Genomic DNA, 24,022 nt, shown 5'->3' with positions numbered 1-24,022 from the left:
TTTTGTAGGAACTAATTATAAAAAAAATTAAAATATTTAGTTTTGGGCCTAATTAATACATTTTAATTTTTTTAACCATTTGTTTAATGCGAAAAAATTATAAGTTGCTTTAGCATAAAATGACTACATCCGGTATATTGCCATGTACAACTCAGAGCTTTTGTCTAAATCACTGTTTGAATCTAGATAATATAACTATTCTTGTTTTACGATTCAATTATATTTTACCTAAATAACTAACTTTTTAAATGAATATGTTTATTTGAGTAAAAACAATTGAATATCAACTATTTCAAATATAACTTTGGACTTGCAACATAAGCAAATAAATGTCAAAGAATATGCCAATTGCCAACCACCTTGTGCTGTCTGATGGTAAAACGTCAATCGTCATCTAATCACATATTTTTTTTTAATTCGCATCATGGCCGCTTGGCGTTCATTAATTGACAAACCTTTTAATGTAATTTTCAAATATCAATGAAAATGGAAGATATGAATTTACTGCTATAAGTACATTGTATTCTTATTACTTGCTTATGTAATATACATTCACATTTAAATAGTATTACAACAAAGATTTTTCATAATATATAGGTGGAGATAAAACCGGTGTTAAACAGTTATTATATTTGTGTGGTTATATTTTTTATGAGTGTGAGTACTTTAATAAGAATTCTGTGTATGAAAATCTTAAAGGCGACAGTGTCATGTTAGATAAAGTAACCTTATACTATTGTTATAAACAGATATGTCTGTGCATTATAAATTTAAAAGTGCGTTGGATTACGATACAGTAACCTTTGATGGCCTACATATATCGGTAGGGGACTTAAAAGCTGCTATTTCGCAGCAAAAGCGTATTGGAAAAACGTCTGATTTTGACCTTCAGATAACGAATGCTCAGACCAAAGAAGGTGAGATCCATAATTGATTTATTTCATGATATATATTTAAGGTTAACATGATATATTATAATATATGTTTTTTTTTAGTGTATGTGGATGATGGTACATTAATTCCCAAAAATACATCTTTACTGGTGGCCAGAGTTCCTTTAGCTCAACAGCCAAAGAAACAGTGGGACAATAATAACAGTCAAGGAGCACCTGTTAAAGATGTCTCTGTTAATAAAGGTGTGGCAGATCTGTCTCGCATGGAGGGCAGTGAGCAGGACAAGATTAATGCTATGATTAGCCAATCAACTTTTGATTATGACCCTAGCAAGTGAGTAGTCTGTTACTTTAAAAATTAATACAAGGTTCATATATTTATGATCTACTACCAGATTCTCTAAACAAGCTATCAAGCTTGTTAAGTTTAGTTTACTAGCGTATTTAAGGTGCTCAGTAATTTGTAGTAGTTGCTGGACTCTACCTCACAAGTATGGTTTATTTTCATGTTTTGTTTTATTAGTAAAATTCTTCAGCTATATATTTGCATTAATTAATTCTGGTTATTTAAATTAGATATTTTTGGAAATTTGAATTTATATTCAATGTATTAGCAAAAATCCTTAAAAAAGTTTAAGCTATAAATTAATATAGATGAAATTTAAATATAATACTTTCAACTATAATGAAACAATTATTTGTTTTAGTTACCAAAAGATACGAGGTCAAAATCAAAGAGGTGCCGTTCCAAGTAACTACATATGTTTCAAATGTCAGAATAGAGGCCATTGGATTAAAGATTGTCCAGTTGCTAATTCTGTAAGTATTTCCTTTACCATTAATGTTTTAAACAGTTTGTTTTTTTTTTTCATTATATTTTAACAACATTGCCTACTGCAGTTAATAAATTTGTTGTCAGAGTGACCCAATAGAAATAAGAAGAAGTTCAGGGATACCTCGTAGTTTTATGGTCCCTGTTGATGGTCCAAAAGCTCCTGGAGCCATGATGACTCCAAGTGGAACATTCGCTGTTCCTGCTGTAGACCGGTGAGTTAAAAAAGTATTTATCTTGTTTTTTTCCAGTTCTAAACAATAAAGTTACTGAAATAAGAACAATGATAAATAAATTTCATGTAAGTTTTAGTTTAGTACTTCGATAATAAGAAAGTTGTCTGAACAGAATTAAAGTAGCATAAATAAATCTTTTTAAACTACGTAAGACACAAGAGAAGGTTTACAAGTAGACTCTGGGCAGTTTATTTTGTTCAAAAGTTTGGGCAGAAAAAGTAACTTGGTATAAATAATTGACGGGTTTTTTCAGTGAGGCCTACTTAGCATCAGAAAGTGCAGTGGGGCCTGAAACATTGCCTAACACCCCAGCTGCCCCTGAACCAACTATTCCCGATGAGTTGATATGCAGCTTGTGCAGGGACCTTCTTACTGATGCAGTCATGATACCATGCTGTGGAAACTCATTTTGTGATGAATGTAAGTATAACTTTGAAGTTATGATTTGAAAACAGTTTTTGTCTATGCAATAGAAACAGTCTAGTCTTTATATATTTTTATTTATACATTTAGTTTTACAAATTTTCAAATATACATTTTATAAATATTAAAGTTGGTGAGTTAAATAGGCAATCTTTTAATTTTTGTCTAAAATGAGCAGTATTGACATAATAGTTTTTGACTCAATGTCTGAGGTTGTTTTATTGATACAATTAATATTGGTATGGTGAAGATAAATATCGGGAGTAAACCAGCATGTCTTAGGTCAGTTATATATGTCAAACTAGAAACTAGATTTGTTTGATTACATTCTACAATAGGGGCCTTTGATTCAGAAAACGATGACTTGTGCAGAAGGGCCTCATTGCCCTACTTGTGTACAAAACAAAATCCTCAAACAAATTGATGCTATCTAAGACCCATACAGGGTTGTAGCGTAAATGAATAATTATTATGAAATATATTTTTGTCTTATTTATCTCTTATAATATTTTTATTATTTGTTATGTTAATTGCTTCAAGGTATACGAGGAGCTTTGTTGGAGTCTGAAGACCACGAATGTCCAGATTGTCGTGAAAAGGAGATAGCACCTACTACTTTAATTCCCAATAGGTAAGTTTAGTATATAATATTCTCTGTAATAGTATTTTATAATATTTAAAGTATTAAATCACACCGAAAAGAAGATAATTCAGTTTATATTTGACTAAGATTGACTTCTATAAAAATTTATGTACAATTGCATGTGTAGGCAAACTTTTTAACTTCTTACTGATATGGCATTTGTCATAATTTGATAATGTCATATGGTCATAAATAAGCCCCGGAATCATAAAATAATAGTAATTGCAACATTTTATCTAAAGTACTTATCTCTTTCTTTTTATCACAGCGTAAACACAAGAGACGGAAGATTACGTTAGCTAATGCAGTCCATTTAGTTTTGTTTACAATTTGTCTTTACAGAAGTAATTTTTTAGAGGTTTTCCTACTTAGCCAAATTTTGTCACGTGAGGATCCGATAACTATTTAATTATTATACAGCCAATTAATATAGATAGTGGTTTAAACGTGTGTGGAAAATGACATGCCTTTAATCTAAAAATCGACGGCGTGTGTCAAATCACCTAATTGCCCATTCAAAAAATTTATCCTGAAACAGATACAGAAATGTGAGGCTTACCTCCTAGTTGTAGCGCTACTGGTTTTTATTTTTAAACTAATACAGATAATGCAATAACTTTTAACGTTAACTGACCAGTTTATTTAAAAAAAAAGGGTGCGTGTACTTATGTATAATATGTTATACTTCTTTGGCATTAATAAAAATAGTTTTTGATTGCATGCAAATAATTAATTACAATTAAATAATCAAAGACTGGAAAATAAGTCATTATAGTCAATAAACTTCAGTTTACATTTGAAAAATTAAATTATGTATTTATTAATATTATATTCACACGCACATATAAAATTCGCACTTGTATAATGAAAACAAAATGAAAACACGTGTTTTAAATGTAGAAACTCAAAGCATGTGGATAAATATTATAAATATAAATACACAGTGAACAGAGGCGGCGTGCGTGCCAACATGCGCCACTTACTTCATTCTGTTAATTTTGTGTCACGGTGCGCGCGCATCGTAAAATTTCACTCTCATCAATTTTTCATAACGCGCCTAAAGAAGTATAACTTTAAAAATATTTTGTATTTTTTGTTAAAAAAACATAAATTTCTATATTTTACAGGTTTTTGAGGAACTCTGTATCGTCGTTCCGTAATCAGACAGGGTACAGTCGGCGAGCACCGCATCGCCCGTCAGCGGCTCAGCCAGCGCAGCAGAAAGGTAAAACTGTAATTATTAAATCTTAATAAATATAATATGAAATAATGAAAGTGTTTCCGAATGATTTTTTTAAGTTATATTAACATGAAATTAAAAGAAGGTTATATAGATTTAATTTCAAAGACAATTTAGATGGTCTGTTCCCCATTTGTGGTTCCCCTTAAAAATCCCCACAAAATGGTCATACATGTTACTTGAGTGACGACGAATCTTGTAAACATATTCATACTAATTTAAATTTTATATTTTAATGGTTTTTAAGAATTTAAAAATGTCTAAAAAGTTTTCATTTGTTTTAACCAAAGATTAATTACTTGTAGTGTATGAAACCTTAACGTAATTTTATGTTTTTTTCCAGAACAACCTCCAGCAGCTTCAGTTTCACCAAAGAATTCAGCAAATGGTGAACACTTTATTTATTTTACCCTCCTTTTTCCAATTCTCTATGAAAGGCACATAAATTTAATTTTAAGTAAAGTATTTGTATTTTTAAATTTATATTCACATCAAAGAGTCGCATGGGGTGTTAAGATATTAATAATAACTTAAATAACCTCCTAAATATAGTTATAATTTTTTAATGTGTAATTTGTATCTAATTGTGTGACTTTAATTATAATGGACTAATCGCTAGTCAATGTCAAAAACATGTGACGGATAAAGTTATAAATGGATATAGATAATAAACAACCTTATATAATGGGTATGATAAAGAAAAAATCATGGCATAAACGGGAATGATTTTATAATAAAATGGATTACGTGGGTCTAATTGCATCGTTTTTATTAAAACACTCGTTCGTTCAAACACTGACAGAAAGACACGCAAGTATACTATGGTTAAAGGAGTGCTGTTAGTCTGTTTCCCAACGTGGAACAACACGCGCCACATATGGGCAATTTGATTGTTAAAGGAGGCTATTCGAAAATTATTTCGATTTTGAATTTCACTTTTTCAATATGTTTTAAAAATTTACTTAATTCTTAAGTGAATAATTAAATTTTTTAATATTAAAATTAGAGTTAGACTGATTCTTTTCTAATGAGTAATGATTATGCAATTGTTTATGTAGATAATTAAAACACGAGTGTTTTTAATTGTGATTTGTAGTGACTTTTAACATCTCTCTAATAAAAAGACTACGACTGGACAAGGCAACAACCATACCTCTTTACTCTACTGCAATATCCAGCTATAGAGAGAAGATTGTTAGACATTAATAAATTGTTGTATTTTATACACATTTATTTATTCTACCTCCATATCAATATAAAATGCCATAACATATATGTGATGTATTTTATTCGTAGTATTAAAAAACAATTTATTTTTTCTTATTTTCTTGTTTTTGTCTTGTTGTTGTTGTTGTTTGTTAATACAAAAATTAAACTAAGAACATAATATAAAGATAAATTGCATAGTCCATGTGTGTTGAGTGGTTTAACATGTGTGTCAGACGCGGTAGAGGAAAGGGGCGGGAGAAGGGAGGAATCGGACGGTTCTGTGGACGACAACATTACGGTGACAGTGCCACCGGCGGTCACGAAGGGCCCAGCCCCTCCACGCCCACGATACGAACATCGATCACGATACGGTATTAATGATTAACCTTGCATGCATACATCACACGCTTGCATGTTATGTTACGGTGCGTACAGACTATATAACATAACATGTTATACAACATTGCTATACAACATGTTTCAGATAATGTGGACACTGAATGTTATAGAACATGTTATAATAACATGTTATTGATATGTATGCTAGGACGAACCCAGCATCTACGTTTTTTTGTTTTTCTTTTGTTATTTAGAATGGTTATATAACATTGTTATTCTAATGTATACAGTATTGTTTTATGTTATAATGTTGAATAACAAGGTTACATAATGTGGACGTGTTATAAAACACAAGTTGTATAATATGTTACATAGTCTGTACGCACCCTTAGGCATGTTTCTCAAAATCTTTTCAATTTCAATGCAGTCACGGTCTTTAATGCATGCACTTTATGTTTGCAATTAGCCAAAAATGAAATAAAGTGTTATGCAGTAATAACTAATCGATTAATTAATCAAATAATGGATAATTGAAAATGTTGATTTTTATACGTCATGTTACATGAAACGGTTACACATAAATCGAATCGACGATCATGAATTAAGCCAGTAGAATTATGAATTATTTCGTCATAATCGTAGAAAAATGTCGGATTTGAAAAAAAAACTAAATCCACTTTTTATCATATTTGGATACTACATTGACTAAATATTACGGCTACATTAAAAAAAATACATGTGTTTTAAATTTCAAATTAATCAGTCGGTAACGTGACGGATTTGATACAAGCTCATTGATTTTTCTAGAAAACTGTGTAATTTAATTTTATTATTTTTATTTTGTTTCAAAAGAAACCCTATTTTGCTAGTTAGATGCTTGCTAGTTTGCTTGTATGCCAATTTCCATAATTACAGAATGTGAATTAAAAAAGTTATGACAAAAAACTGACATGATCAATGATTATATTATTTTGAAATGGCTGCCCTTTAAAGTTTACTATGTATTTGTCAGATCAGTCGCTATTCTACGACTATAACGATTTCTTCGTCTGTTTAATCTTAACTATCTTAGAGTTTAATTTCGTCGGAAACTGTTTTTGATCTAAAAATAAGATTGTATTTTTTAAATTAAGAATGATAATTAACACGTAAAAACTTGATGTTTGTTTACGTGTTTACTGGCAAGGTTCGTCATGAGTGAGATGCCATTGCCGGGTTCCACAAGTTATGAAAGATTAATTTGAATTTTTACATTTTTATACAAATAAATTCTATAGTAATCTAAATTTTTAAAATCTTGCTAGTATAGTCTGTTATGGTTTAAGGTTTCTTTAATGGAGATAAAAGAAAATCCATAGTAAATTCGGAAATTATTTTTACAGTTTTCTATTGTGTGTCATTATTTAGTCAAAAATCTCAATTCTTCTCTCTTATGAGATGTAATATTAAACATCATATTCTGGTACTTACTTATAAGATAACATTCTACAGATATTAATTTGTGGAATTATGTATAAATTGAATTTTTAAAGCCATAACAGCAACAGAATTTAAAATAACAATTTGTGTAGGTCAAATAGCCCATTGTTCTTAATGTTTGCATATACATTTAAGCTTAGAAGTAGTCATTTGTTTTAATTCGAATATTTCACATATAATTTTATATGTAATATGACTTACAAATTAACAAATTTTGGCAAAGACATTTACGTTAATGAATATTCAACGCTTGTTTTGTCTGAATATTTACGACTACATGCAAATTGTTTTATTTTATAATTCATAAAAAGAAAAAGAAAATCGGTAGAAACAGTCCATGTTTGCTAATTCAGCTATATTAGTTGGTTTTTTTATGTAGTAGCTTCATGACTTTATTTTATGTTGTGTTATTTTTGTACAACTTTGTTATGTATTTAGGTATAAATCCGCGTGTATTTGGTAGAAAAATGTTCGTGTATAAAACTTATACTAAAGCTAATGTAGATTATTCTAAGCTTGTTAACCTAGTAGTAATAATAAACACGTGGAGATCGGATTGGTGACTCGGCATTTTATATAGCCGAATAAATATAGTTATAGGAGTATAACTCAAGCACTGTATAAAACTTAAACAAATCCTTTGTTTTATTATTTTTATAAATTGCATGTGCTGTATAATCTTCAGGCTTCTTACAAGCCTCAAATTTTAATTTGCATATAAAATAAGAAATTAAACGGGCGTAAGAATGCTAAAATGCAAGACATAAAACGGAACGTTGCTTTCGGTTGTAATTGGTCGTGGACGTATCACGACGCGCCTCAATACAAATTAAACTATGGATGCTGTTGACCAATCACAATCGAACGGAGCGCACGATAGTATAATCGTTTCGTTTTGGTTTTCGTGAAATTATATTCACGTGGCTGAACTTTACTTACTTTACTTTACAAGGTTTATCATTAATAATTAAAACAATATTAAAAAAAGTATTATAATCCTTAACAATCCATGTTACTAATGATGAATATTTATTGTTTCAGGACCACCCAAAAACCTGAAAATTGAAATACCTCCCAATGTAAGTATTTAATAGTAAACCTAGAATTCCTTATACAGGTTTTAACTTCAAATTTTCTCCTAGTAAGGACTTGCATGCATTTCACCAATCGGTTCGAATTTTCCTGATCAAAGATAATACAATATGAATCTTCTTAAACACCAACAAATAAAGAAACATATTATTCTTAATTTTCTATGTGATTAATGCGATATTTGTGGGTTTTACTCATTCGCACAAAACAGAAAATGTAGATTGTGAAATTAAATGTTTTAACGCTAAAATGTAAAACTATTCAATATATCCAAATTTATTCGAGTAATTTTTTAATAGAGGTCAAAGGATGAGCAAAGGTCTAGCACACCTACGATTGACGAAAGAAGGGATCCAAATATACCTCCACAGGTAAACATATATTCTATACTAAATAGCGGCCTATTATTTTAATTGGAAATTTATTTATTAGTATTTCATTGTTTCCTCTTTATAATGTAAGAACAGATAAAGCTGAACAATTCGATGTAACGCGCTAGGTCAGGAACTACTGGTTCCTATTGGGAAATAAATTTATCGAGATGGGCTATATAGGTAATATTATTAAGCAGGAATAGGAACTGGCTAAATGCTGCAGACGCTGGGGAAACCGCGAGGAACAGATTCAGTATACCTTTCGCTTGGTTGTTTTTCATTGACACCATTATATATTTGAAATGTAGTGTTATTACTACTCTGTGCCGACAGGCAGGCAAATAGTAGTAATCCAGTGGCGCTACAACCCTATATGTGTTATATATATATGCCTCAGATTGTATGCGTTTCTTTGATAAGTTTTTATTTTATAGACTGTGTGATTTAATACTACTGTATGAGCAAGTGCTATTTTGATGCACAAACCGTGCAGGCCAAGAAAGGGGAAAAAAAGTGCTATTTGCGCACTTGGAGAATTCATACGACCTTAGGGGATGAGGGTCGCACGCTTAAGCGGCTCGGGCATGACTACTTGTCATTCTGCTAGAAATGAGGAAAATTAAGAAAAGGAATTGGGATTTTTCATTTTGAAAGATCATGATTATCTTTGTGTGTATGTTGCCAGATTAAAAAAACTAGAACCTATATTGCAATAAATTTATAATCATAAATTGTAATTCTTTAATAATTAGGAACTTTAACAATTTCTTTCAGATAGGATTTGGGTTCTATAATATCTACTAGCCTGGAAAACATTATGAAGAATAGAGTTTAAAAAATGACTCATAATAACTATTGAAACAGATTTACGATACTGAAAGAAATTGTAATATTGTTTTTGGTTATTTTTTAATCTGGCAACCTAGTCTAAGTTATCAAGTCTGTTAACACAGTAATCCCCGATATTTCCTTCGTTTAAAAAAAATTATGTCTTTGCAGGGACTGTACAATCGTGGACCTCTACCTTTTATACCACCACAGCCTCATTACGGGTAAATATTTCATCACCATGTTATTTTTATTGTAATTACCACAATGTGTGTGTTACGCACCGCCACTATGTGGAACCAGCTGCCCACTGAAGTATTTCCGAACCAATTCGACTTAGGGTCCTTGAAGAAAAGAGCGTACCAATTCTTAAAAGGCCGGCAACGCACTTGCGAGCCGTCTGGCAGTGTGAGTGTCCATGGGCGGCGGTATCACTTAACATCAGGTGAGCCTCCAGCCCGTTTACATAAGGATATTCCGACTTGTTTTAAAAGTTTTTGATCGACAAAATTTATAAGTTTACTAGTGGACCCCACAGACGTTGTCCTGCATGATATTTCAAGCTATTAGGATATTAAAGTATGAAAGTACCGACTGCAGCGCCACCTGCCGGGCTGATTTGTGAATCTAAACCATTTCCAGATCCCCTTGAACACACACAAAAAATTTCATCAAGATCGGTCCAGTCGTTTGAGAGAAGTTCAGTGACATACACACTCACAGAATAATTATATATAAGTTTATACAAAATGTGTGTATGAATTTTTATTGATTAGTTTTTGATGTGGTTCTTTAGCGCGCCACCTCCTTATGGCAGACCAATGGGAAGGCCATATCCAGAACGGTTCCCGCATCACGATCCCTATCAACCACCGCCACCAGGAATCAAAGATTCTCCTAATGGGTAAATATTTCAAATTTTCTAAAATCTTATTTCTTAAAGCAAAAAAAATTAATAGTCGGTGAAATATTATTGCTATTTCGAAGAAAAACATAATTCCCTTTGATACTAGTATTGATCTTGAAAGAGTACATGTAATTTTTCTTTGAGTTTAAGGTTTTATTTTGTCTCGATCGATCTTGTAACTTTTGTTTTAGTCTCGTTTTGTAATTTTACACCTTTAATATTGTAATGATTAGTCATTGAATGACTTCCTTAGAAAGTTCACAATCTGAATGGTTCAGATTTTTTATACATATAATAAAAACTTCGGTGTCTCTAATTATAGAATCAAGCGGAAAGAAATTGTAATTAGATTTGAGTGAGGTCGATACATCTTGACTGTTAAATTTTCATGCAAAGTACGTACTTTGCCACGTGGCAAGTACTCGTATTAATAGTGTCGTGTATTGGTGCAGGCGCAGCGAGGACCCGCTGGAGGCGTTCAATAGAATGATCCGCGAGAAGGAGATGCGGGCGAAAAGGAGGGAAGAGGAGCGGCGTCGAGTGAAATCGGGTTCCCGGAGCCTTTCGCGGTCGCCCCGCCTCCAGCGGCTGTCGCGTTCCCCCCGCCCCTTACGGGGATCTCGATCCCCACGTCTGCCGCGTGCCTCTCGATCTCCCCGACCCCCGCGTGGGTCCCCTTCTCCGCGTCCCATACGGGGATCCCGCTCCCCCCGGCCCCTTCGGGACTCTCGATCGCCACGCCCTCCGCGGGGATCCCGGTCCCCTCGCGCCCGACCTCGTAGCCGTGGCTCCAGTCGCCTAAGATATTCTAGGTTCGTTACATTGTATTTCGCTTTTGCGCTCTCTAGTTTGGCATGGTTATGGTTTATAGGGCTGCTATTGATGTAGATGTTGGCTCACTGCTTCTATTTTTAATATGCATGTCCAGTCAAATAAGCTCGCACATCTATTTAGTTTTATTCATGTATATCAAATATAATTGTTTCAAATTGTAAATTTTTATTTCAGATCGCGGTCACTATCGCGTGGGCGCTTGCGCCGCTCTCCGTGGTCGCCGCGTAGAAGACGTTCACGGGAGAGATCTGTGTCGTTGTCGCGGTATGTAATTTCGATGATGACGTTTCTTCCTTTATTTAAAAATTGTAATTCAAAGGTCTTTTAGCGTTGAATATAGTTTAAAGTAATGTAACTAAATAGATACGAATACGTCTTTGCAAAGTCACTGAGGTAAGGATCGCTAAATTAACTTTTTTATTTTAATTCCTTGGACTCGACTGTCCCTATTTTTTTTTGGAGTGCTTGGATCGATGTTTATTATCATTTCCGTAATTTTATTTGTATGAAACTTTTTTGGTTTATCAAGAAAATATTTATTTATTATTTATCTTGTATACCATACCTAGTCAAAGCATTGATCGTAGGAGTTTTTTTATTTGTGTAATATTAAAAAAAAAGATAACTACGACCACGATAAACATTCGCCAAGAAAACAGAAATGCGTCTCAGCCTGATGAATTCATATTTAAAGGGAAGGATCCAAAGAGTGCATGTCAATGGAGTCACCTCTCCGGGTTGGCAGCAGTCAATCGGCGTCCCCCAAGGCTCGATTCTCGGGCCTTTCTTATTTCTGATTTACATAAACGACCTCCCATTCTTTGTCAACGGAGTTCATGAGATGGTATTTTTTGCTGATGACACTTCACTTCTATTTTAAGTGAAGAGGATAAACTTATTATTGGACGATGAAAACAATTCTATCTCTCGTATAGTTTAACTGGTTTAATGTAAATAACTTGCTGCTTAATGAGAATTAAACAAAATGTATTAGATTTACAACTACTAGCGTAAAGCGAGAAATTTGTAACCTAGTTAAGGACAGTGAACTAGGGTTTGTTGACAAAACTGTTTTTCTATGCATAACAATAGATAGTAAACTCCAGTGGGGCCCACGCATAGAGACTCTTTCGAATAGGCTGAGCTCTGCAGCATATGCAGTTAAGATAATCCGACAGTTTACTGATAATGACACCGCTAAAATTGTGTATCATAGCTACTTTCACAGCGTTATGTTATTTGGGGTGCAGCTGCAGAGGTTTAATCCATATTTTGTGCTGCAGAAGAGGGCTGTTCGAGGTATTTTTTGTGTTTCCCCGAAGGAGTCAGTACGGAATAAGTTTTAGGAATTAAATATTATTACACTATCTGGCCAATATATATATATATATTTTAAAATAAAATATGTATGACAAACCAGGCTCCAGAAGATAAACCACTCCTTGAAGTTTGCCTGAATTTCTATCACACATATTTTCGATTTCTTCCGGATCAGTATGCAACTGCTGAAATCGAATCCGACCAGTTACTTTGGGTTGTTAATGACGCACATTTTGCAGCATTTATATGCAGAGATAATCAATAAATATATTATAATTAAAAAGTCATCACTGATAAGCGATTACATCTATACAACCATGACAAAACATTTATATGAGAATGCAGATTTTGTTTATAAATACAATTATTTTTAATGTAATTATAACATTTTTCAACCAAAACCAACATCACCGCTTCACGACAATAACAGGTATAAGAAAAATACACGTATACAAAAATACGTGCAATATTGTTTACCTCCTTCAGATTTTTTTGATGTCGGTTAAAAAGGACAGAAAATGGATTAAACATTAATATACATTTCAGGTCTCCATCTCCCCGCCGTCGTATCCGCTCTCCGCTGCGCTACCGGTCGGCGCTGCGCTCTCCCGTTGGGCGTTCTCCACTCCGCTCAGTGGTGCGTACGCCGCTGCGTTCGCCGCTCCGCTCGCCGCCACGCTCCCCGATTCGAGGTGCTGCTCGTTCGCCGCCAAGGCAGATGTCGCCACATAGGTATTTATCCTTATCAAATTGAATATTTGTCAGAAGCGAGGGTGGTCCGCTAATCACACTTCGTATTTTCAAAGCTTGTCACCCACAGAGTAGAGCAGTAGAGCAGTGTGGGCCTAGTAGCTTGATCTAGTGACTCTCATCCATGGGGTTTCGGTCTTTGCGTGCACTTAACACTCGCTCGTTCGGTGAAGGAAAACATCGTGATGAAACCGAAATGCCTGTCATGTCATGCACAGAAGGTTGATAACCTAATTGCCTTGTTGTAGCGCCAATGGTATAAACCATAGAAACTCTTACAGTATAAAGTTGTAGAATTTGCGTAAGTTTAATTATTGCTTTAGGATTTACTCCGCTGTATATGTAACTCTTGTAAAAAGTAATTATGTATCGAATTCCAAAGACTCGAACTTCATGTGTCTAACATTATACAATTTACATAGCGAATAATAGAAGCCCTTATTCTGTTTAGTAAATTTGTTTTCTGTCTACGCAAATGCAATGCGTACTGCACGCATCTCGGATTTTATAATAACTAGCTTCCTCGTAAATTGGAGAATGAACTCCTTAAGTTTATTTAGTTTTTACCTTCTTCGCGTTAGCTATGGTCTATATAAGGAATAGGCATATACCCAATTACAGGCTAATAAATATTGCGCTTAATAAGAATCTCTGCAGACTAACCTTGAAGGAGCGAGTTGCTGACTTACTTCAATAGCCCAGGCCAGGATGCGTTCTAATTAGTTCTAGAACCCTTAACAAACAATATTTGGCGATAACGTAAATTAGCTCTAGGTCTACGATAGAATTTCTGTACAATTGACAACTTTATACAAAACAGGTGATCCGCTATCATTCGAAGCTCCAGTCTCTTTATTTTAAAATATTTAGTCTATTGTACGAATTTTAGTATATAAATATTCAGGCGTGTGCCTGACACATACCCTCTCCCACTATCACACACACACACTCTCTGTCACTAACATGTACACTCACACACCCGCACATACACACACCCTCACACACACCCCCTCACGCACATATACACTCACACACACCCCCTCACGCACATATACACTCACACACACATACACTTTCACACACACTCGCACACCCTCTTACATACACACACCCTCACACATACACACACCCTCAAATACACACACACCCTCGCATACGCCCATACAACTTTATTTGTACTAACTTCTAATTAGTTGACTGTTTTGTTTTTCTTTCTTTATTTATTTAAAACGATACATTTGTTTGCCTACCCATATATGTATGTACTTTTTTTAACCACTCAATATGACTTTGCTGTGGAATGGAAGCCTGGATATCCATATCACAGGTTCTTACCTAGTTTGGAAACCAGTCTCCCAATACCTTCTCAACTGTAATCTTATTGTTTGTTGTAAATGTTATATGGGAGAAAATAAATTATTATTATTATTATCTAGTCCTATAAATATAAAATTTCCTTACAGATTCACGGGTGTTTACGACGAACTGTTGTCGCCGCCGCGTCGTAGTGAGCCATCCTTCGGAGGCAGGTACGATATCAGTTTAAATTGCGCATTTCGGATTGAACCTGTCTTTATCGGTGAAAGCGGACGTCGCGATTCAATCGTTTTAACCTGTTTTGGTATTAGGTATAAGTGTTTTTTGAAGAATATTCTTGCTGCGATGCTGAGAAGATCCCTTCGTTTGTACGAGATAAAGAAGATTTCCCAATGGCGTGGTTTTCATACAAATGTGATAAATAATGTTTAGTTAAATTAAGTATGTTATTTGATAATGTAATATATAGTACGGACGCGGAGCACGAAGAATTTCGTACAATGACCTTTGGGCCTACTGCCAGTGGTTAAAAACATTTTTTTTATAAGTACGAATATTAAAAACGTTAGTTTAGAATTTGAGTTAGCTTTGTAAATGAGATCATCGACTTAATATAGGTAAGTACCCAAGGATAGCTTTTTACCCGACTGCGCCAGCAGGAGGGTTATGTTTTACGAGTGTATGTATGTATAATTCTTTGGCACGCTCTGCAGCCTGAACGGCTTGATGGATTTTCGCTTGAGAGGTGTCGTTAGATTCGTATATACTGTGATAGTGACACTGGGTATACCATAACAGCAAATAAATTCAACGACCAAACACACAAACTTAACCTCAAAAACGAAACTACACACGAGCGTGTCCCAGCACGGAATGTTCTTTTATTTCAGGGTAAAAAAAAATAATTACTACTTATAACAAAACAAACCGAAGTACATGTGCACCACCACAAGTCTTTATGGTTATGACTACAAGGTTTACAATCTCTGAATACGGCGGTCACTGCATCTGTGTGAGCGCAACGGCAATATGTTTATGCGCGTGCGACAAAGACATAAGATGAGGGGTCTGTGTAAGAAATTCTTCGTGCTCCGCGTCCGTACCATAGATATAAGATGATAATTTACCGTGTGATACAGTAAAAATGAGATTAATTGCTTTTTCTATACAGATGACTAGCAGACCGGCCAAGCGTTGCTGTGGCTAAGGTTTTTGTTATATTACATAGTTGTAAACTATTTAAGGGAAACGGTAGGAGAACACCAGTCATGGGGACCACCATGATGTATTGGTTTGGTTGGTTATGCCATTAAATTGTAGCTTATGTGAAACATTGGCACTTTCAACACAGTGCCATCTGTTAGAATTGTGACTATTAAATAATTAACAAATATTTTGCAATAAAATAATATCGTGGGTATAAATTGAGATGTAAGCTATCCTATCTTTTAAGTTAGATCAAACTGCACACGGTGTGCAAATTTGATTTATATCGGTTCGGTAGTTTAGGAGTCCATAGCGGACAAACGACGTGACACGTAATTTATATATATTAAGATATGTTATCACAATATCGCATAGATCCTGCGGGACGGCCATAAATGATAGCGCAGCCCATGGACACCGATTTTATTAGTAGTTACGTTGCTGACCTTTGAGAGAGAGAGCCCTCGGCCTCTATAATGTAGACAGGACGGCAATAAAATTTCCTTGCCCATACACTATCTTAAGAAAGTTTGTATATAATATTGTATATTTTGTTAAGAATAGTTCTATTACTAGTCATGTTGTGATAATAAAACATAGATATACATAGTTTTCATACCAGTGACGTGTTTAACCGTATAAACTCTGTTCTAAATGTACAAAATTAATATGATAAAGTATAAAGATGTTTCTTATGTACAATTATTCTTCATTTAGTAGTGAAATACATTAATAATTTTAATTGAATTCCCGATAATGCTTTAAATAAATATAATATAAATAATATAATATAACAAATAAAATCAATTAAATTGGTTAAAACATCGAAGTATATTTATAACCTATTATGGCTCTGTTAGTTGTCATACTTTAGTTACTTTCGAACTTGCTCTACGAAACATTTTCTAGATCTATACGGAATTGTAAAAGTTCATACGTGTTGTTGGATATCTTGAAACTGAGGAACGACAACTGTTTGTATGACACCGAATTGTATGTAGTGTGCAGTTAAACAACATATCAATACATACGCAATATTTGTTATTGGTTTTTTTAATAAAAATATGTTTAGTCGTTGTAAGTATTTTTTCTCAGATTTGGGAACTTTAACTATAAATACGTGTGGGTTCCCAGCTTCTTCCGTATTTTATAATCAATGACTACAAATATCAGACTTAAAACTGCACGCTGAAACTTTTGGCCTGAAATGGCTGTTAATGTTGTATCCTCTGGCCCGTTTAAATTGCGCCCAAACAATATATTACCTCATTAAATATTTATATTTGTTATTTACTATTTATGACGAAAATGAATAGTATTATTATTATTATATATTGTATTATCTCTCTACCATATTCTGACACAGATATAATAAATCTTTTCTCAAGAAATACGTTTTAAAAAGCCGAAAATGAACAAACGATTTTGTTAATAGAATGCAAGTTTGTTCTATGACTGTAATTGATAGCTGCATTTGCGTAAATTAAATGTCAACATAAATCAGATATATAGTATTATATACGGTAGTTTCTATGTTGTCTAAAATTTATTCACTCTTTATATATATTTTTAATGTACTCATAATTGATGTGTGTATGTAGTATTTTATTGTGTTAAATTTTAACATATAGTCAAACAATTTGAAAATTGAACTAGTAATATTCCTAGTTGCTACTAGGTGGCACCACCATGTAAAAATTGATTGTGACGTATTCATATTGTGTAATTATAATCGCCTATTAAAAGTTCTTTAATTTTCGGAATAAGTATTATTTTTAAATTATTCGTCCATTTTACTTTAAAAAGACTGAAGTGCTGTGATAAATAAGTAATAGTATTTATTTAAACATTTATTACTATGTACTTGTTTTTTATATTATATAATGGTACGGCTAAATGTTACATGGCGTTCTTGCCAAAAATTATTTGTAAAATCTCGTCCGAATCTAATTAATCTACAGTTCTATCAATCTGTTAATCTAAATCTCCCCGTAATTAAAATAGAAGATTGTACCTCATACATATTTAATGATACTTCTCTATTATATTATTTAAATTATCACGAGTCTTTCGAATGATTTATTATTTTAAGATATATAATGTATTAGCTATATTGTAATCTAGAGATATTTATAGATAAAAAAAATTTATATAGATTTATTTTAGAGATAGAATTTTTAACAATTCAATTTGATGTACTTGCACATTGACGTTATACACCTACACGTAGGTACGTACGTTCATTCGTACAATATACATTAACCCATTCTTTATTTCTTGCTTAGGGTTTAAGCGCGTACTAGCTCTCATTACCGGTGAATTAAATTTGGTTTCGTGTTCGTAAGTATATACATAATTGCCTAAATAACAAAGAAACAAATAATGAGGCATGTGGACTAAATAACTACTGAAATATTTTTGCCTTAATTTAATTTTTCTATTATTACGCCTGATGTATCGATACGTGTAAATGCTGTTTATATATTTTTTAACCGAATACTAAATTTTCTTTATGAAATTGTTATCTTATATATTAATTTGAAGTTATTAAAAATAAATAAATTTGTTTCATTTATCCAGGTTGTGGTGATATTATTGCTACTCTTAACAGTTTAAGATTTATGAATTTAATTATGTAAAACAATAAAGCGTTATGATTTACGATTTATTTGTTAAGGGATCTTTGTTTTATTTTGAGCTATATTATGCTAACAAGTATATAAAAATTGTCGTTGAATATGTAATGTCGTTGTTGTTGTTGAATATGTATTTTTTTATTAATATACGTATAAGTTAAATAAAATGAGATAGATTGATAATAATTCTGAATAGTTTTGATTCCTTTGTAACCTCTTTTTTATGTAGAATAAGACCAGCTATTTGCATGCCGTTTCTATGTAAGTCTTCAGATTTTTAAATACTTTGTTTAATGAAACGATGCATTTTATAAATATCTTTTCTTTTTGGATTTTCGATATTATTGACATTGTTATTTCGAATGAATACGTAATGTTTGTAGCTACATGATTTAATATGATGGAGTATATTTTATTTTAATAGTTAATGGTTTAGTGAGTAATATTTATTCACTGTAATCATAATAAACTTATGTAAAGTTTTTTGATGTTTTATGTTTTTATTGGTGTGATAATCATTCATATTTATTTATTGTTTAATATATGATAAAATATTTATTAGATGGTAAGTTATATCGTTTATTTTTTATTCACGTGTTTGTTATTATCGAAATAAAAAAACGGTTACAAATGTCCGTTTTTTTAATACGTAAAGGGATTGACTACACTATCATATTTTTATCTAATTCATCATAAGATGTTAATTGATGAAATATACTAACCAATATTACAATTAAACTAGTTCATGACATGTGTCTACTTGTCTCTATGTCTGGATCTCACTGACTTGTTTGTCAACAAAGCTTATAAAAATGTTCTCAAAATCCTTTACAAAAGTTTAAAACAGTAATTGTGATTTGTCGGATAGTGATTCGTTTAGGAATCACTTGAGGTTGCAATTATAATGATATTACAATCTGGTCTCGACATTACAAAGGCGATATTGAAAAGACAACATAAAAACTATATTTATATAAAGTTCTTAACTTTAATACTCATACTGAACTTCATGTGAAAATGTCTTTTATATGTATGTACCTACGGCTAGCTTTTCCGCTACTTTGAATGCTCCTGTGAATAGGCTATCTAGCTCTTACAACTATATTTCTAACATTAATGATAATATTGATATGTTTTATAAGGATTACTATTTATCGTAATATTTGTTTATGATGTTCTTAATGCGGTTTGAGTTTTAAGTTTTTATTGTGGTTTAGTTTTATTATTACGTTTTTTTGCTTTTTTGCCTGTATTTTCTAATAATTTGTGTGTATGTGTGAAAATTTGTAATTATATACTTTCTCGTATTTGTTTGTAAGCATGCATATGCTTTAAGAACTATAACTAGAGGACTTATAAAGAATTAGGGTTGAACTGAGAGTTAAATTTGAAATGTTTTCCTTTATTTTCCTTGGACAAGTTTTATTACCATTAAAAATGTATGTTTTTTGTGAGAGTGTAAAGTCTGTCTCCGGTTGTTTTGGGTCTTTTCATTGTTGTATTTTAAAGACGGTTTAATTAAATTTTTGTAATCTGAATAAATATGTCTTAAAAAATGGAATATATAAATACAATTCCGGGATACGGCATATGATAGAGAAGATGATAAAAAATGTCGGATGCTTTTCTTGATACGTTAAGTTTACATGGTAATGAGTTTTTAAGAGTATCTAAAAAAAAATTTAAAAAGGTTTTAAATTTAAGTTAAAGTTGACATGATTCTATATTTGCCAAGGCATGATTTTTATGCTCATGAATTCGATTGTGATGATTCAAATAAACTTATTTACAATTAAATGACTAGTATTAATTTGATTGTAATTCGGGGCAAGTGTATGCGTTGTCATGCATTATCATAAATAAATATATTAAAAATTGTCAAACTGAAGGAAACGTTTCGGGATGGTCGGCATTATAATTAATTACTAATTGTAATAAAAAGCTTCATTTACTGTGACGTCTTTAAAGTATGAGTGATTTTTATTAATCTGTAATGCAATGTTTTAAATTTTTTTGTGTTTTGATTTTTCAATGTACCTTATTGTAATAAAACATTGTTTTTAATAATTGGTTTTAATGAAACCTCTAATTTATAGATTTTTTTTTTAGGTGTGCTGTGGTTTTCGCAAGGATTCAACTGTACAGGGGCGGTTTAGTGGAAGATAGATTTTATTTTTGTTAATTTTCTAGCATTGATTTCAATATCGAATAAGGATTAGAACAATATGCTTTTTTCAATCTGAATTATTTTCATTAGTTCAGAAATAACTTTTTTCAGTATCACACTAATTGTTGGCCAGAAACTGTTGTAGGGTTTAATTAGCTTAAAGCCCAATCAGTTAGTGTACAGCAGAGATGGCTTGTAACAAACTGGTTATAAGTAAATAGATTTAATTTAAAGAATATAAATATAAATTTACTTTCATGAAATTAAGATTAGACTTTTCAAATTGTTTAATCGAATTCCGCTATTTATTGATGAATGTCAGGTTCGGTTCGCAATAGTTTCATTAAAATTCTTATTTTTGTATTTATACTAACATTTTACGTATTTTTTGCAGATATGGTCCTAGGAACAATGTTGGCCCTACGTTCCCGCCACTTGGGGCTAAACCTGTTCCACTCATGGGTCTTAATCTCCAGCCTCAGCCCGAAGTTCCTCCCCCAGGTTATCGAGGCCGTTTTGATCCATCATTCGACGACATCCCACCCGGGGTAGATCCACCGGTACCGGGATTCGAGCCACCACCTTTCGAAAAAGCACCATTTGGTCCACCTGGTACAGAACGCGATAGGTTACCGCCATCAAACTTTCGGGAACCTTATCGTCCACCGGCGTACGCTGATGGTACTGGAAGTTACAGAGATGCTCCCGTAGCTCCAATATCAAATGATGCTCCACCACTACATTTGGATCACCCACGTTACAGAGATAACTTTAGAGGGGGTGCCCCTTATCGAGATGGTGGTCCTTTACCGTACAGGGATGGACAGCCTTACAGGGATCAAGGTGTGGCCCATCGCGATGCCAACTATAGAGGTGGACCATCACAATTTCGTGAAACATCTTTCAGAAGCGTACCGTATCGAGATGGAAATTATAGAGATAATATTCCACCCAATTTCCGTGAAAGTGCTCTACCTTTTAGACCTCCTAGTGCTGATCCAAGGGAACAAATTCCACCCTTCCATGATCCTAACTATCGTGAAGGATTTAGAGATGATACCAGTCGAGATGGTAGACAGGCAATGCGTTCTAATAATTCTTCTCGTAGGACTGGCTCTAGGCGTGAAAAGGATAGATCTAGAGAAAGATATCCCGATGGTCGCGAAATACCCGAGAGAACAGAAAGACCGCGGGCCAGCGAAAAAAGCCGGGAATCCCGTGAAGAACGTGTACGTGACTATGATCGAACAAGAGACTTTGATAAAGATCGTCATGGCTCACAGGAAAAGAAAGGTCGCTCTCGAGATGTACGTGACAAACATCGCAGTGAGTCTAGAGGTCGGTCTCGTGAACGTGAAAGCAAAAGAGATAGAAAAGACGATAGAGGTCGAGACAAATTATCTCCTGAAAAAAGCAAAGACCATAAAGACAAAGACAAAAAAGTCAAAGACCGAAAAAAGAAAAAGCGTGAGAAAGAAAAAGAAAGAGAGATAGAAAAAAAGAAAAAACGCGACAAGAAGGAAAAGAAAGATAAAGAAAATAAAAAAGAGGATGATGGAGAACGAAAAGAAACACAACTTACTGAACACGACAAAGTGGAAGTAATGAAGGTAGATGCAGAGAAAACAGAAAGTAAACTAGTACAACCTTCGTCTGAGAAAAATGAAAATGTTCAAAAGCCCGCAGAAAATATTAAAGTTGACTTGTATGGAGACGAAACAGCTGCTGTTGTAGATAAAGAAATTACAGAGAGTTATGTAAAATCAGAAACAGATGACAATAATGAGGAAGTAAAAGAATCGGATACTGCTAATAAGGAAGAACCCTTTGATGGCATTGAGCTACAACCGGCTGCCGATGAATTGGCAGTTGATATGGAAATTCCCTCCAGTAATAAAGAGAATAAAGAGGTGTTGGCTCCATTGCCGGAGCTATCAAAGTGGGAAGTGGACGATGACAACCAAGAAAAGTCGAAGGAACCTGGTGAAATAACTTCTCCCGATGAAAAATCTGACTCTAAAAAAGTTACATCTGAAGTACTAAAACGGGCGGAAAAAGCTATATTTGCGAAGGCTATAAATTCGTTGCGCCCTATAGAAATAAAGAAGATTAGTAGTGACCGCGTTAAGTTATATGGAGATGAACAACCGAAACCTACGTTAAATAATATTCAAATAACTGTACCAGTAACTGAACTAGAAAGAAAAACTTTAGAATCTAGTGACAGACAAAGTAGGAATTCTAAAACACCACCCCCTCGAATATCAGTGAAAGACAGATTAGGTGGAAAAGTTGAAAATGTTCATAAAGGAAGAGAACCTCGTGTGGTTCATAGCACCGTTGAACGTGTTAAATCAAGATCTAAAACTCCTTCAATTCGCAGGGTGACGTTAGAAAAGGAGCGAAGTAGAAAATCAGAAACTCGAAATATTGTGTCCAAAGACCGAAATACGGATAGACGAGTCAAAACGGATAATATAAAAGGAGAAAATGTTCACGATAAAAAGAAAGAAAAAACACACGGAGATAGAAAAATTAACGACGAAAAACTTGGCCGTATCAAAATAAATGATAACTCTGAATTCAATTCAACCAACGATAAAGAGCGTAAAAAGTCGACGCTAGACGAAGCACACTTTGAGCCGGATTATGATGAAAATGTGGAATCTGAAACCGACACCAAAGAAGAGTCTAGCAAGAAAAGAGAACGTTCTGCGTCCCCAGGCCCAACACCGACAAAGAAACCCAAGATTGAGAATGAAACAATTAAACTAGATCTAACTAACGTTAAGAAGAGACCAGATACAGATAGCGCGTCTTCAAGCTCTGATGATTCATCGTCATCTTCTTCGTCAGATGGTCGTAAACGAAAAAAGAAAAAGAAGCGAACTAAGAAGAAGAAGAAACGTGCAGCAAGCGACAGTGAAAGCGAGTCTGATTCTAGTTCTGAGGACCATAAGAAAAAAAAGAAAAAACGTAAGCATAAGAAAAAGTCAAGCAAGAAAAAGAAGAAATCAAAGCATAAGTAATGTTTATTCCTTAATAAATTATAATTAAACGCAATTTCAATTGCGTCGCTTTTATTATCGGGTAAGACTTGGTTGAATATTTTAAAGTCAAACTAATATTATGTATTTGTGTTGTAGTCATATGTTTAACTAATAAATGATGAATACATCTTACTTAGAAGTAATTGGTCTTTTATTTATAGCCGTTACAGTACTCGTAATAGAGTTAACTTTGAGTAGTAGTTTTTGATCTTTGAAAGGGAATTTGGAGTAATAGAAAACTATTAAC

General features: G+C 33.2%; 1 protein-coding gene across 2 annotated transcripts; it reads left to right on the top strand.

Annotated features, from left to right (window-relative positions):
• Nucleotides 1-406: 406 nt before the first annotated feature.
• On the top strand, nucleotides 407-23,918 carry LOC125057272 (E3 ubiquitin-protein ligase RBBP6). 2 transcript variants are annotated; one of them, XM_047660863.1, is made up of 18 exons: nucleotides 407-917; nucleotides 996-1,227; nucleotides 1,601-1,712; nucleotides 1,813-1,940; nucleotides 2,215-2,381; nucleotides 2,925-3,015; nucleotides 4,155-4,252; nucleotides 4,611-4,655; nucleotides 5,710-5,847; nucleotides 8,336-8,373; nucleotides 8,686-8,757; nucleotides 9,760-9,812; nucleotides 10,385-10,492; nucleotides 10,948-11,307; nucleotides 11,504-11,593; nucleotides 13,196-13,381; nucleotides 14,863-14,928; nucleotides 21,120-23,918. In XM_047660863.1, the coding sequence occupies exons 1-18, from the start codon at nucleotides 752-754 to the stop codon at nucleotides 23,752-23,754; spliced, it is 4,785 nt and encodes a 1,594-aa protein (XP_047516819.1). In that variant the 5' UTR covers nucleotides 407-751; the 3' UTR covers nucleotides 23,755-23,918. The 2 variants fall into 2 exon arrangements, with proteins under 2 accessions (XP_047516819.1, XP_047516820.1); XM_047660864.1 differs by lacking the exon at nucleotides 5,710-5,847.
• Nucleotides 23,919-24,022: the final 104 nt, after the last annotated feature.

The sequence above is a fragment of the Pieris napi genome, chromosome 16, assembly GCF_905475465.1.
Source record: "Pieris napi chromosome 16, ilPieNapi1.2, whole genome shotgun sequence".
Taxonomy (NCBI): Eukaryota; Metazoa; Arthropoda; class Insecta; order Lepidoptera; family Pieridae; genus Pieris; species Pieris napi.
Note: the sequence above shows the minus strand (reverse complement) of the source record. Positions and strands in the feature narration are given on the sequence as shown.